The 16,818-nt window shown below is 36.0% G+C and overlaps 1 protein-coding gene across 1 annotated transcript; it reads left to right on the top strand.

Annotated features, from left to right (window-relative positions):
* The first annotated feature begins 4,850 nt into the window (after positions 1-4,850).
* LOC149161902 (uncharacterized) lies at positions 4,851-5,861 on the top strand. The gene is made up of 4 exons (XM_089435039.1): positions 4,851-4,984; positions 5,094-5,234; positions 5,599-5,637; positions 5,747-5,861. The coding sequence occupies exons 1-3, from the start codon at positions 4,851-4,853 to the stop codon at positions 5,630-5,632; spliced, it is 309 nt and encodes a 102-aa protein (XP_089291165.1). The 3' UTR covers positions 5,633-5,637; positions 5,747-5,861.
* Positions 5,862-16,818: the final 10,957 nt, after the last annotated feature.

The raw sequence follows: 16,818 nt of genomic DNA, 5'->3' as shown, positions 1-16,818 counted from the left end.
AGCTAATTTGGGGACATAGGTTCTAGAGAGTACAAAGGTTTCTTGCTTGGGATGGTGTAAGTTTCCTTACTATAGGAAAATTTGAATGTGTAGGTAGCTAGAAAAGTGAGGAAGTCAACCATGGGAGAGGGGACAATAGAGACAGAACCACCGTGCGAAAGAGAAGGGGAGGAGAGGTGACAAAACACATTCGAACAAGGGCGCACACAGTGGAAAGCATATTGAAACGGTGGGATAAGAAACAAGGAACAATATGCCCCGATGGTGGAGGTTTGAAAAATAAAGCGGCCATAGCCTATGTGTGGGAAGGAAGAGAGGATCTCTTTGTTGCTTGAGAAAATAAGGAGTCTCTTAAGATATTGGTAGCATAGAAGAATCTTGAAGCTCATAGCTGAGAGGAAGTACTTGGAATAACTGATTTTGGTTGGAAATATTGGCATGATAAGTTCTCTCAGGTGAGGATAATGGCTTCTCGATTCCTTGTTAGCTAGAGGGTGGAGGTGGATTTCTCTAGAGTCCCTTGAAGGATGGGCTGGAGGGTTGTTCCTTGGATTCTTGAAAGGAGGTATTATAATTCCTTTCTTTTTTTTTCTCTTTACAATGGATTCTACGCTCCCTTTAGTGGGTGAAACCACTATGTTATATGTTTTTAGGGTGGAGGTGAAACCTCTGGAAACCTTGGAGCTTATTAGTTGTTGAACAACTAGAGGGTGGAGGAAGCAGACCTCTCGATTCCCTGTGGAGTTTTTTTACTAATATTTTGTTGGTGGGTGGAGGTGGTAGAACCTCTAGAGTATTTATTTCAATCATGGATCGGTGTTTAATCCCTTGAGAAAAACCACCTTAGTCTCTGGAATCTAGCTCATGGGTGACAACCACAAGTGAGAACTAGTTGCAACCTATCTATGGTTGGGTGGAGGGTGGTTGTCCCAGACTCATTTTCCCAACTCTAAATTCAATCTAAGATAAGTCTTTGTACATGTAACCTATGCCATTAAAAAAATATATACATATTTATATGTTCAAACTGTTAAGTTAAGCTTGTGCTAATTGCTTGAATGATGCATGGTTTACTTATGAGTGGAAAGAATGAGGTTTCTTCGACTGGTCCTCGTGACTGTGATTTTGAACTAACGCTTTGTATGTAGGGATACTTATACTCATATAGTGGTGAATGAACTGAATGAATACTCTAAACATGAAAGGTCCTTGAAGGAAGATATGTAACAACCTTCCAACATTTAATAAACCCATTAGTATGATGGATATTCTAAGGCATGCAACCTCATTATCTAGAATGGAAACCACATGAATATCTTCTACTAATGATTACGTGCAGGAGGGAAATAAGCTCATGAGTTTAGAAGTGAGCGTGCGTGCACACACACATGTCCATGAACAAACACAGGTAATGTGAAAGGCAAGAAATCAGGTTAATTGTGATTAATGAATCCTTCTACAATTATAATGCTCTAGTATTGAGTATAGCTATATATATACATAATGTTTTATACATGTTTTATAATGTTGCAGGAACGCTGTGTATTTCCATCCTTGACATAATTTCTATAATCTTTGATTGAGGCACCATGGCCATATCATGTGTTGAACCCTTTCACAACGCTGGGGGGCAAAGTATGTGGGACGAGCGGGTAGAGCTGTTGACGTGGAAGCAGCTGAGCATGTGAATCCTTTCTAAAATAATTGTATGGAAATAATCTAGTATGACATGTCCCAGAGGTCATGTTCCCGAAAGTTCATAATGAATTGCATGAAGAGAAATATTGGGATTGTGAGGACAAGGACAAGTTGGTAGATTCTGCAACATGGAAGCGGCTGGGTGTGTGACTCCACGCTAAAAGAATCATATGGGAAAGCATTTAGGGTGATGTGTCCCAAAGGTCACATCCTTGGAAGTTCATGAAGAATCGCTTAAAGAGAATGCTTGAGATGATAAGGACCAGGATGACCTAGTGGAGCTGATAATATGGAAGAGGGTGGGGTGAGTTGGGCCCTATGCATTGGATGGTGGAAGAACAAATCACCATGTGGGAAGGAATAAGACATCGTCAAAAGGTTTGAGTCTGACCCTCTTATACTTGAAATTGACACAGAAGATAACAAGAAATTTTCCGTCCCATAGACTATCTCCTTGGATGCAGCCTTGTGCAAGGCTTAAGAAAGAGTCGAGATGACTTAGTGCTGTGGTGGCATGGAAAGAGGAGGCTCAAGTGTGTGTTACCACTATTGCCTATTGTGAGAAGACAAATGGAACATAGTTACTGGTGCTATTATATAAGAGTGGGAGTCTTGGACCATTCGGGAGGTATTAGTAATGTAGAGGAGTGGACCCACTAGACACGTAAACCTAGAGGCTCGCCTCGATAGTTCAAAGGCGAGGCACATTTCGAATGGAGTGGGGTGATTCGACGTCGGGACATAGTGGCATAGACTTGATCTCATATGTCCTCTTATTGGCATAGTGCGAACCCACTATACAAGTCATCCCAAAAGATCATCTTCGAAACACTCAGAAAAGAACATGATGAAAAGGACTAGGGTAATAGGACCTAGGGAATGGGAATATTTCAAATGATTGGTGTTCCATCAAATAAATAAATAAACATATATATATATATTCCCATGTGTGTGTGCCCGCATTTAAATGTGAGGACCCATGCCATGAACGGGTTGGTAGCTAATACACCAATGCCAAGTGGCATCGAGAGGTTGGATGAGATAACCACGTGGGCACCACAAAGGATCTACATGGGTGCCACATGGTGGGTTGATGACGTAGCACTACTCAATTCACTCATTTTCAAACAAACATATCTCTTGGTTTGGAGGCCAGATTGATACAAAATTTATATCACCAGAATCATCTCAGTGAGATGAATGCAACTTTGTCATCTATTTTTGGTTTTAAATAAGTTGAAAAATGATCAAAATTCTTAGACCCCATTTCCATAACTCCACCTTGGATCTTGGTTCAACATAGTAACTATCCTTATCCTAATATGTGTTTTGCAGGGGATTAGGAGGAGGTGGAGTTAGAAATCTAATTTTGTATACTTTACTTTTTTCATGGTAGATCCTATACTACCCTCCACAAAATTTAGTCTTCTAGATTTCTTTCTATAAAGTGAGAGATCTCACATTCTATTCACAATTATTTATTAGTAGTGATAGAATTGTTTGATGATTCTTATAAACTTTGATTTGTATTCTTATTCAAAGTATCAACAACTAGATAAGACTGGAGCAGGTTAATTTACCTGTATTTTGATTTATTTATTTTTTCGTGGCTATGCAATCTTTGTTTATCAATAGTATGATGGTTTTCACAAACATTATTTAATCATTTTATTTATACTATATAAAAATTAGATTGTTCACTCAATATATTGGATGTTTCGAAAAATATCCCTTAATTAAAATCCACACTATTTGAACATTATAAAATAATTAGTTTCTTCAAATTTATTAAAGTAAATTTTAAAAAATTGATTTTAATTATAGTAACTACTACTAGGTTTTGCGCATTTACATTTCTACTCTTACATGTTAAAGCATGTTGTTCCTCTACATTTTTTATGCAATTACTTGGTTAAATTATGGTGGGTTATTTACATTAGTATGATATATTTCATGGATTTTACTTTTAGGTGGTTTTCCTATGAAGCTTAATAACAATGAAAAATAATTGCACAAATATTTAAAAATCATGGCATAAAATTTGAAACTACATCCATATTTTATGGCAAAAAGATATGAGGTAGATATCCACATGGCACAAAGACTACAATAAGATCTTCAAAGTTATGGTCCAATCAAATGTTTGAAAATAAATATTTGTTTGAGAGTGATCCCTTTGGGTGGATTTGAGATTTGACAAGATTTCATAAAGATGAGAATGAGATAAAAAAGAATAAAAAATTATACACATAATTAGAATCAATATAATTGAATCAATGGAAAATAAACCAACACAAAATGGGTTACGAACCTATATGAGCGTGAGAAAGTGGTTCTAAAAATTTGCATAAAGTTGCATTAGTTGAGGAGAAGTTCAATATAAGAAGACAAGGTGTGAGGAAGAAGAAAACAAAAAAATGAAGAGTAACCATTTAAAATCCAATAGTATGAGTTAAATTTAAAATTCATAAATACAAAACCTTGGATTGAATGTTTTTAATCAATCTTTTAATAACAGGGAATGTTATCAAATCACTTGTGTATTTATTATATTAATTCGAGGTTCAAAATATTTATGAGACAATGTGCATTTTTTGAAACAACAAAGTCTTTGTAAAATTTTTCTAGTTATACTCGGTATGAGATAATGATCTTACTTTATTAGAAACAAAAAAAAATAAAAATGAATTTTACTCTGGTTAAAACTAAAATCACACTTTAAAAAACCATTTTGAAAATAAAATATTTATTTTACTCCTAATTTAAATAGTCATACATCTCTTCTCCTTTTGCAAGTAAGGAGGGATTCCTTATTAGTCCCTGCCATCTGGCATCCGGCAGGGACTATAGTAATCGATATGACCCCTAGTTAGCATTACTTCACCCCTGCCATCTCTGTTATACGCTGGTTATTACAAAGTTTTCAAACGGTGGATTAAGGCGCTGTGCCGGATAACCAAAGTTTTGTTTCTAACTTAACTTTTGCCATCTTATTTGGCCTCTTCCCGAGGCGGAAGAGGCCCGACCATAGCTTAAATTCGTTTTACACGCCTGCTGCATTCCGCCTAACCGTCAACGGGTTGTTTTAATGTTAACATTAATTCGTGATCTCATAGATATACAAAAAAATAAAACAAGTGCCATGGTTATGCATGGCATACAGGTGGCAAACTAATATTGAAACTGTTCTGTTCATATTGAAACTGTTCTGTTCATCTTCGTCCGTGTTAGGAACGCTGCTGCTCCGAAGATGCCGCATTGTAAGTGGACTCCAAGTCTTTGCCTGGTAAGGACTCAGGGTCTCTTCGTCAATTTCGTACGTGGAAATTTATTATTTTTTTCAATGAATTCCATACATTGAGATCTCTGTATATTGTTGATTTTTTGCTGTGCAGGTTTATTTTCTTCATATTTTCAGTTTCGAGCTGTGAAGAAATTTTGTTCTGTGGATTCGCCATGACAAGTACTGCGAGGCTTAACCAGAAATTGATTGAAGATTTGCGCCTACAGAGGCGTCTAATTTCTCTTAGCCGCAGGTTTAGTACTCTTTCCAAAGCACACTGCAGAAACAGAAAAGCATGTATAAGGAAATTCAGTTAAATACAACAACACGTATCTGTATATGAATTTTCTGCACATTCTTTTTGTCGTAATAGCTGTCGATTCTCGTTGATTATTTAATATTCACTACAAAACATATTGACAGAAAAAATTCAAAGCAATAGAAAATCATAACGCAGTAGATTAATTCATTTTATTGTGTACGAGGTCATATTCATGATTCCAGGTGAGCGTTTTTGAGCTAGTAACGTTTCTATTCAGTCATTCTGTTCTTTTGGAAAGGTCTTGGCTAAACTCTTTTCATCGATTTCTAATCTATTTTCTTAACTCCAATGCCAGGTTTGTCATTAGCGCCCAGGATCTCAGCGAATGATTTAGGTAATGATGCCCCTACATGTTATGGTTCAAGTTGTTTTGTTTCCTTTCATCGAATGACTGCGGCAATATTATTATTGCTACAATTCACATAGTTCTGGGTTTCTGGTAGGTACAAAACATGGGGTTCAAAATAATTCTCTACATTCTTGCTTGCGACTCCTGCATCTGATCTACAGGGTTCTGAAGCCTATTTTTAATTGGATGATTTTCTCCAAGGCTCTTATTGGCTCTCAGCAACTTTATTGGAATGAAATCACAAGCTACAGTCAAGTTACTGTGCTTATTATCTTGTTTTTATTAATTGAAAACATCTATGTTTTCTTTTTAATTCCAGAACTTGCATACTTGGAATTTCCTTTGGAACGATGTCTGACTCACTGTTCAGTTTAGGAACTAGGTTTTACTATGCATAATATTTTTGACCTTAATTAACACAGAAGATTTGTTCTTCTACACTTGTCACTTATTGTTCTGTTATAACACTTTAATTATCATTTTCATAGTTCGCATTATGGTTCGTATTCCTAATTGCATGTGTTTATTCTGACAGGAAATGCATTGCCAGGAAATGCATTGCAGCTAATTCTGGTGTTTACTTAGAAAACAAACAGAGCGAGAAACAAAAAACAAAGTGAATTTGTGAATTTGTGAATTTTATTAATTGAACAGGTATGCAGTTACCAGTTTACTGACCTGTAGATAATATGACAGCAAATGCGGATCTATACTGCTGTTTGCTTCTCTGTCACTTATCTATCTCCCTCTTAAGGTTGAAGAAATCACTAAGGTTTCGCTGATACTGCTGTTTGGACAGGGGTAGAGAATCCAGTGCAGTTCGCGGTAGGCGGTCAGAGTAAATCACCTCAGCTTGAGCAGTTTTTTGTGCCTCGCTCCATCCGTTATCGCAGAGCAATTGAACGTGTCGAGGAGCGAGGGGATATGTGTCATTTTGTCACCGCTCCTCTTCTTTACGTGTCTGTTTCCTATAAAAAGAACAGGGCAAATGCTTATAACATACCTGCTCAACTGATTCGAGTGAATGAAAACATTGAACGCAAAATCGAACCGCGTGTTGTAATTCGCTTTATGTCTTTTCAATGAAGGTTTTTGTAAATCACGGCATTTGTAAATTTTGATGGTTCTACGTCTTCCTTTTCTTCTTCTCGCTCGTAATCTCTGCGGGAGCCCTTACTGACCACGTGCGCAGAAGTCAAGAAAACGTCAATCTTACACAGTACACTGTAGTCGATGCAATTTCAATTAGCTTGAACGATTAAATCTTTTCAAGCATTCGGTTAGTCCACAATGATTATTTTAAAGCTGCATTTCAAAGATAATGCAATTAATTATTGTGACTAATACCACATAAAATCAAAAGATACGCGATTCGTTTTGTCTTTTGTTCCGGTATAAAGTCATATGCCAGGTTGAAATTAGGTCGACCATATATTGTAATGATCGGAAAGGGATTTGCTATTATTTGTGTAACAGCTAAACAAGAAAGGACCCGTCATAGCTTACGGAAATGTTAAATGCAGTTATGATTTAAGCTCGTAGAATCGGACAACTCTTATATGCAAATCTTGTGATTTTATATTCCACAGTTTACAAAGTTGGCATTGAGATTATGTTTGAGATTATGTTTTAATACGGACATGGCCTTCGGTGGTTTATCCCCCAGACCTTGACGAGTTGGCTCTTGTACTCGGGGACACGCGACATAAGAATGGTCCAGGAGGCTGCAAGCACCTGCCAACTGGTTCCCACTGCTTGTGACAACTGTCTTGCTTTGTGCTAGTTGATCTTGATGAGGTGATCTGATGGCGGAGGAGGTTTACGGCTTTCTGTCTGGTACCGAGCTTAACGTTTTGCCTACGCTGCACAAGGATAGTTCGAGGGACTTCTGATGTTGAAAGGAACACTATGTTCCAAGGGCCACTTCCGGAACGTAAACCCTCATCAGCATAATCCCAAATTTTGTAAAGCTTTGCCTCTTATTTCTAAAAGGCTTTAGATTTTTAAATTGTTTCTTTCTTTTCCTTATTGAAGATTGTTCGCTGTCACATAGGTGGGCTACTCAAAGAGGAAACCCTCCCCACTCATGTAAAAGCTCCTCCTTTGGCAGCGTTATTTAGCATATACTGTAGAATCGAATCGTATACTGACTTCATTGCTTCTGGCGTTTGTAACATGTACTCACATATCATTTCTCAGATAGTTTTTTCATAAAGTTTATAATTTCAACTTGCTTTAGCAAAGAGATATTTTCTGAATGCGTTTCCACTCCTGTGTCTTTACCTTATTGCTCTCTATTACTGCTTGCACAACCAAAACTTTGTATCAGAAGCTCTACAGCTAGGCCAAAGCCTGTTAAAGCAATTATAAAGAGTGCCAAAGCCTGTTAAAGCAATTATAAAGAGTCCCGTTCCTCTATGTCATGTACATTGTTGCTGGGCAACTCTTTAATGCAGTGGCACTTACATGTACATTGTTGCTGGGCAACTCTTTAATGCAGTAGCACTAACTTGTAAAAGTAACTTGGCAGGGACTTGCTGCGATGCAGCTTCCCTTGTTGAATATAGAGGAGAACTCCATATTGTTATAAATTCATTAAATTACAAATCGAGGGAGAAAGAGTGTTATTATATCTCTTCTCCTTTTGCAAATAAGAAGAGATTCCTTATTGAATATAGAGGAGAACTCCATATTGTTATAAATCCATTAAATTACAATTCAAGAGAGAAAGAGGGTTATTATTTTCAAATGGAAATAAAAAGTCATACATCTCTTCTCCTTTCGCAAATAAGGAGGGATTCCTTTTCGAATATAGAGGAGAAATCCATATCGTTATAAATTCATTAAATTACATTTGCTAAATTAAAAAGCATTAAAATGGAGGGAGAAAGAGTGTTATTCTTTACCAATAGAAGTAGAGAGTCATACATCTCTTCTCTTTTTGCAAATTTGCAAGGAAGGATTCCTTATACAGAGGAAAACTCCATATCGTTATAAATTCATTAAATTACATTTGCTAAGTTAAAGAGCATTAAAATGGAAGGAGAAAGAATGTTATTATTTTCAAATGTCCTGCTTCCATTAAATCCTTATCTCCTTTCTTGCATTAATTTTTCTCTATTAAAGAGAGATTGTAAAACAAAGTCCATGATTTCATGAAGGAAAAAAATGATGTAACCATATTAATTGGAAACGATATGTTGAACCATTGAGCGCTTTTATCACGCTTCCTCCTTTCTAACAGACTTAAAATAATAAAACTAAAACAATTAAAACTCTAAATCTGAAGTAGACGGGTCCGTGGAGAAATAAAAAGCGTTGACATGACATCATTTCATGATTTCATGTTTTGTTTTTCTTACCTCATCACTCGGCGTTATAAGAAGTGTAACATAGTTATGGTACACAGCTCAATCCTACTCTTTGAGTTTACGGGGTCAATTACCAATTTAAGCTAAATTCACAAACGATGCGTGACGTATACAATTATACTCACCCTAAGGGTGCGGTGTATCTTCAAGGAATAAGATTCCAGCTTCATAATACTAAGAAGATACAAATTTCTGGTAACTGTAACGTTACCGTTTCAAACTCAACGAATGAGATTCGAATTTCAGAATACAAAGAAAATACAAATTGGTAATGAGTGTAACGTTTGACGTTTCAATTTCAAATGATTCATCTAATGGAGACGCAGTCAACTCGGTGGAAGGTATCGCTCTGTAGACAACATGCGCCGTTGTAAGCTTCCGCTGTCCGCAGTGTCGCCCGAGAGAACAATAGTGGGAAAGTCATAGAGTAAATCCATACCCAAACTAATATTTATTTTATTCCTAGAAATAGTTCTTTTCTTTCTTAAAAGCCTAATTATTTTTTAATAATATAAGGAAACATGATCAACTCAGTGGTAGTTGTTGCTCCGGAGCCAAGAAAATCAAAAGTGAACGAGTGCGAATAAAATGTTGGGAATGTGAAGGGGCCGTGTGTAGGAGTGAAAATAAAATATTGGAAAGTGCGCGGTATAAAAACAGTAAGTCAATCCAGACCCAATCTAATATAACACGACCGAGGTTTCAATTTATCATTGACTGACACGTTCATGTTTTAACCAAAACCACTCATACCGATTCTTCCGCAACACGCAGAAGAAATCCTCCCTTGTTTTCATTCTTTCAATAATCCTCCTCCTTTATGGAAGCAGCTTTCATTTTACTGTTCCATGCCCTCGCTAGACTTCTTCAATTTTCATGTTGTATTTCTCAAGTAATTCCTCAACAACTTCTCAGCCGTCTGCCCCAACAACACGTTTAGGTGGCAACCTTGACTTTCCATGTTGGTTGCAGAGATCTTAATCTTTTTCAGTGTTTTCTCAATATCTTCCTGCCCCTGCTTCCTATTATTTAAAAGGAGAAGATTTCTCCCCTTCATTTCCCACACCTCCAATGACCCCTCATCTTCATTTCCCACACCTCCAATGACTCCTCATTTGTCATATTTCAATTAATAGCTTCGACTCAGGTATTTCTAGTTCACTACTTCCTCCAAATTTCAGCCTGAAATAAGCTATGAGATTAGATCAAACTGTTTGTGACAAGAGCAGGGGATTCAATGCCTCATGTCTGGTGAAGAAACTCCTCAGCAAAGGCTATATTGTCATAGGAGCAGTTTGTGCCAATCCCAGTAGGTTCTACTTACTACTTTTACTATCATAATGTTGATTGGATTCACCAATAACTAGGTTCATTGCGATTGATTCCCAAACTTGTACAAGCCCAAACTCCACAACGAAAGAGCATCATATTAATGATAAAATTACTTATTTATACATGTAAAATCTAGGTACAAGACACTTGTGTCTCGGTAACGTATTAACTGTAAAAACAGAACATGAAACTAATTACATATCGTACAATAACAATCCTGAAGGATTAGTTTATATTACCCTCTTAATCTGAAGGGACATCTGACACGCGGAGTAACATTCTAAACTTTTCAAACTTTTCACGTGTAAATGCTTTTGTATATATGTCTGCAACCTGCTTTGAAGTAGGAAAATGTGTCAGATGAATAACTTTGGCCTTCACATAGTGTCGAATCAAGTGATATTTGGTGTGAGTATGCTTGCTTCGATAATGAAACTTGAGATTCTTGGCCAACTGAATTGCAGAAGAGTTGTCAATGAGTAGTGGAGTTGAAGCCTTTTGTTTCTTCTGCAACTCTTCAATTATTTTGCAAAGCCAAATGATTTCTTTTGTAGCTTGAGCTGCTGCAACATATTTGTCTTTTGTGGTAGAATCAATAGGAACATGTTGCTTATGTAATCTCCAATTGATGGCTATTGATCCAAGACTAATCAAATAACCCGAAGTAGAGACTCCATTCTCCATATCTCCATCAAAATCAGAATCTGAATAGTCAGTGAGATGGAAATATGCAACTTTGGGATATTTGATGTCATATGTTAGAGTTCATTTCAAATTCTTGAGCACTCCCTTTCCTGCATTCCAATGACCTTCACATGGCTGATGCATGAACCTAGAAAGCATCCCTACAGCAAAAGCTATGTCAGGTCGAGTAGTAGTTAGAAAAATCAAACTTCCAACAGGTTGCTTGTACTTTGTTGGATTGTCAAACGTACTTCCTTCAGTGCAAGTAAGCTTTAAATTCTGCTCCATAGGAGTAGCGATAATATTACAATCCTACATCTCAAATTTGTCCAATAGCTGTCCAATATACTTTTTGTGAGAAATGAAAATGTATTTTGGTTTGTGATCAACTTCAATCCTTAAATAATAATGTAATAAACCCAAATCCTTCATGTCAAAATTTTTCATCAACTCTCTTTTGACGAACGCTATATAGTCATCATTATTTCATGTAATCATCAAAATCATCTACATACACAACAAGATATACAACTCACTTTCCAATATTCTTAAAAAAAGAGTTGCATCATCTAGATCAAATAACTTATAATTCCACTCGAGAAGTTGTTCAGTTAAATTTTCATACCATGAACAAGATGCTTGTTTCAGTCCATAATAAGCCTTCACTAACTTACATACCTTTTTCTCTTTGCCTTTAACATCAAAGCCTTTTGGCTGAAACATATAAACATCCTCCTTCAAATCACCATTCAAAAAAGTTGTTTTAACATCCATATGGTGTATCTTCTAGCTATTCTGAGCTGCAAGAGAAAACAAAGTTCTAATTGTGCCCAGTTTTGTTGTAGGAGTAAATGTCTTTGTGGAGTCAACACCTTCCTTTTAAGCGTAGTCTTTTGCTACAAGACTTAACTTGTATTTATAAAGTGAACGATTTGCCTTGCACTTGATCTTATACACCCATTTGCAACCAATAGGTTTGACGCCAACAAGATGATCTACTAACCTCCAAGTTTCATTCTTAATAAGTGCATCATGCTCCTTTTTCATTACATCCTTCCATTCATCAAAATTAGCATCTTCTTAAAAACAACTAGTTTCGCTAATTCTATAATGATTGAATTCATAATCATGAGAAACATTACCTGAATCATCTTTAGAAGAATTTCTTGTTTCAAAATCATCATACTTTCTTCGAATGTTTTGAGCACGTGTAGATATTTGTAAAGGTCACTGAAGTGGTTGTGATGGTTGTTCAACTTGAAGTATAGGCATTTTAGGAGCACTTTTTGACCTTGCAGAAACAATGTTATCCTCCAAATTTTCTTCAAAAATAACATCCTCATCTTTCTCATGAGTCAAAGATGGAAAAACCACAGACTAATCCAAAATGGGAACACCGCCCCGCCTCCCCTCACTATGCAAAACATCATTATCAGTTTCAAACTATAATTTTTAGATGTAAATTTCTCCAAATGATCCAGTTGCCTATCACCAATGGAATTATCTTTTTTTGATTCAAGAAAAATAACATCTATGGAAAGAATGAACTTCTTATTTTATTCATCATATAGCTTGTATGCTTTGGAAGTACTAGAATAACCCAAAAATATACATTTTCGACTTCTTGCACCTAATTTATTTCGTTGTTTCTTAGGAATGAAAGCATAACACTTAGATCCAAAAACTGTGAAATGTTGAACAGTTGGGATTCTATCATACCAAAGTTCATAAGGAGTTTTGTTGTTAATAATAGAAGAAAGAAAACGATTTCTAATATAAGTTGCACAAAGAATTTCTTCTCCCCAAAATATTAACTTCACACTCTTAAAGAACATCATAGATCTAATCATGTTAAGCATAAGTTCTATTCATACGCTCTGCAACGCCATTCCATTGTGGATTATAAGGTATAGTAGCTTGATGTTTGATTCCATTTTTCTTCAAATATTGTTCAAAGACATGAGAAGTATACTTGCCATCGTCATCAGTTCTAAAAATGCCTATATTCTGTTAAGTTTCATTTTTAATCTTAAAATGAAAAGTTTTAAAAGCTTTAAACACTTGTTACTTATCTTTCAACAAATACACCCAACACATTCTCGAGTAATCATTAATAAATGTCAACACATATTTATTTCCATTCACAATTGCAACAGGCATAGGTCCACATAAATCTGAATGTATGAGACCTAATTTTCATGAAGATTCGGAAGAAGAACTATGAAAAGGTTGTTTACAGTGTTTTCCCAAAATACAAGCATCACATGGTGAATTCTTTCTTGGAAATGTAGGAAGACCTTTAATACATTGCATTTTCATAATTTGGATGCTGCCATATGGAGGCGTGCACAGAAATAGGGGTGAAATGTGTAGTATTTACATCTTCTATCGGTGTGGTTTACATGGACCCTCATAGAGACCCTCGCACCATTGTTGCTGATGGTTGTTGGACCGATCTGGACTACTGCATACAGACCAATGTATTTATTGCTTTGGATATAATAACACACACAAATATAAATTCTATGTAAAAGTTGGTGCAATTCCATGGCCTAATTTTGTTTCTTGGTCTGGATCATTACATAACTTGAACTATTATGCAAAGACCTGGCAAATGAATCTTTGTGGGAGATTGATGAGAGAAGGAATTTGGTTATGGCAGTGATCAATCCATGTTTGGCTTTATGTCCATTGTTTCAATCCACCATGAACACCAACACTGCTCATATTATGAAATATTTGATAGGTAGGTGGGTAATGATAGAGTTGGTTGGTTAGCTACATGTCTAATGGAATATCAGTGATGTGATTGAAGTTCAATGGATGGTACTTAGGCTCAAGAAAGACATATGCGAACTTAACGCAGACATATTTGGACGTGAGGGATGTGGTAGATGATCACGTTATAGCTTATGAAGTAGGTTCAGCTAGTGGCCAAAGATATTTGTGTGGTGATTGTAGCCTCCACTGAGGCGAACTTGTCGACATGTTGGAAAAATTGTGCCTGCACTATCCAGTTCCTATGAAGTACATTATTTCAAAGAAAAGTTTGTGGTGTTTTCATAGAATTTTTTTTGGAATTTTAAATATTTAGCTGAAAGGTGGCTTAACTATCCATCACTCACAATTTTTTAAACTAATTCCTAATTATTTAATATAAATTAAGTTAAGGCTCTTTATATGTGTGTGTATGTGTGTAATTTCCTATATGCGTGCAGATGTTTAGAGGAGATAAATCCAAGGAAGAAAAAATACAAGTTCTCGAATCAGAAAATAAGAGAATTGGGCCTCTCATTCACCCAAATAGACAAGCCTTTGGTAGATACGGTGGCCAGTTTATAGGAGAGAGGATTTCTTCACTATCTATGACTACCTCACAACACCAAGGAGAATAAATACGGTCGCAGATTGATAATTTAAGTCCAAGTGTCTTGGTGGATCAATTATATTAAATGTTCTAGTCCACAAAATCAAATATATCGACTTGTAAACCATTTTGAAACTATAATCCTTCATGGACCGTGGATTCTTAATATCAAAGATAATATTATTAACTTAGATCCATTCTACTTGTCTTCTTATTTATGTGGAAAATATATGATACGTTGTTATCACTGCATTATACCATTCATCTTATCATATGAAAATCACCACATTTTATTTTATTTTTGATGTATTTTAATATTTTATTTTAGCATTTCATAATAATAATTATTTATTTATAAAATCACAGTAAAGGTAAATATCGAATTAGTATACAAGGTTTTTTATTTGTTAGTATATTCTTATAAAACTGTAATATGAGCATTGTGTATTAGATCAGTCTTTAATATAAAATTACTTAAAAAGGAAACATAGTTATTCTATTCTAGAGCCTAAACATGTCAACTTACAAGACTTGAACTTAGGTGGGGAGGATAACGACTATGAACTCAATCACCCAAACTAAACTCAGTTGACACTATAAAATATAATACACACATACATACACAAATATTAACATTATTAATAACTTCTTTTGTAAGTCAAGGTTTTTTCATTTTTAAGAAAAAATTACATCCATAGATTAAAAAAATTCTACCGGCCTCACTCCTATTGGATTTGTTGGCCAGTAGAAAATTTCCAAAAATTCTAACTCTATGTCATTGTCCTTTGGTTGTCCAACAACTAAGAGGGACACAATACCAAAACACTAGTAATATAAGGACACAACATATTACCATTAGGATAAAGAACCATGGGGGAGGTGAGTGAAATTCACAATGCACATGTGTTTCCATATGGCTTAAACAACCATCCATATGATCAAAATTTTCTTGTAGACATCATTGATTGGGTTGGAGATGAGCTACGCTATATTGCATGTGCCATTGATTTTGTTGGAGGTCATTCATGAAGGAAATGAGTTCATTTTTTTCATCATGTCTTGATTTTGAGAGCTTCTCCATAGATATGTAATGTTGTCTATGCATGGTGAAAATTTCTTCTAACACTCTAGAATTTGAACCGTGATGTCTGGCATGACATGCAAACCCCTCCGAGTAGTGGTTCTTGTCATGTTGATTAGTAGAATTAGATTCATGGGTAGGGGAAGGATCCGTCGAATGTTCCTCCTCTAGAAGAGGGAAGATGGATTAATCCCTTTACCCAGCACCTTGATGGGTGAGACGACATTGGTGTGAAATTTTGTGACTGAATGTAATCCAAGATAGAGAAAGAGTCGTATTGTTTAGGAATTTCCCAATTCTGAATGTGCCCAACGCATCTGAGAAGCTTAAGCAAGCAATGGAATTGAATTCCATCTAAACTAAGATGCATGAACCCAAAGGTAGCACAACTAGGGTATAAAAAGTATAACTCTCAGTCGTTACCTCTTTCCAAAAGCCACAGGAAAAAGATAAACACATAATTTGAAATACTCGACAGACCTTGTGGCATCACTCCGACAAAAACACTCAAAACCCATAAAGTTACAATCAATATTACAAACTCCCAAACCACCACAACAAGCAATGTTGAACGAGAAACCCCCCTTACCCCTTCCCCCCCTCTTCTCATATTTATCTGTTTCCACTAAAGGAGAATTCTCAAGCAAGACAAGCTAAAGACCTAGGACCAGACCCACAAATTTTTCCCTGTCATAGAAGACAAACAATTCATTGGGCCTTAGAAACCAGATCACAAATAAAACAACCAGAGGGACTCCAACTAAACACAAAAGTTATAGAACACCCACACAAAATAAGAGATCCGACTAAAGCAAGGGATCCAACTTACCTCCAAGGCTAAATGACTGTGAAGAAAGAGGCACCACTATAGGCATGTCACCTGTGGAGGCAGTGGGTCATTGTTGCTTTGCAACTCACAAAAATGTGCAAAACTTTCAAGTCTCATATCCTAAATTTTACTCACATTTCCCTTCTCCTTCAAGAACACAGGGAAAGTACGAAATACAACAAGCAAATACTATTTCTGATGAACCTTAATTGTCTTGTAGGGCATCCATAAAGCCAACCCTTTTGTTCCTTGGAAGACTAGACCACCATCGACAACCAAGAACCACACTTCCAACCCTCAGCCTAACTCCAACGTGCTTAATATAACTTTGTTACACTCACTCTGTATGGAGAGTAGACGATGTCATCCCATTATTAACCTCATGATTCGGTAGAGTAGCTAATACTCCTCGATCTCACTAACAATCTGATTTTAAACCTTATCAAATATTAACATTATAAATGTTAAATATACCCATCTATAAAATTAATTTCATTTTACC

The sequence above is a fragment of the Pinus tabuliformis genome, chromosome 5_2 (genome assembly GCF_031772625.1).
Source record: "Pinus tabuliformis cultivar Carrire ecotype Pingquan chromosome 5_2, CPIR1, whole genome shotgun sequence".
NCBI classification, from domain to species: domain Eukaryota; kingdom Viridiplantae; phylum Streptophyta; class Pinopsida; order Pinales; family Pinaceae; genus Pinus; species Pinus tabuliformis.
Note: the sequence above shows the minus strand (reverse complement) of the source record. Positions and strands in the feature narration are given on the sequence as shown.

Bases quoted from the DNA above. Each gene is read 5' to 3' on its own strand.
- LOC149161902 (XM_089435039.1), top strand. From the start codon at position 4,851: ATGGCATACAGGTGGCAAACTAATATTGAAACTGTTCTGTTCATATTG. The intron at 4,985-5,093 runs GTAAGGACTCAG...TTTGCTGTGCAG, and splicing joins GGACTCCAAGTCTTTGCCTG to GTTTATTTTCTTCATATTTT. The intron at 5,235-5,598 runs GTTTAGTACTCT...CTCCAATGCCAG, and splicing joins CTAATTTCTCTTAGCCGCAG to GTTTGTCATTAGCGCCCAGG.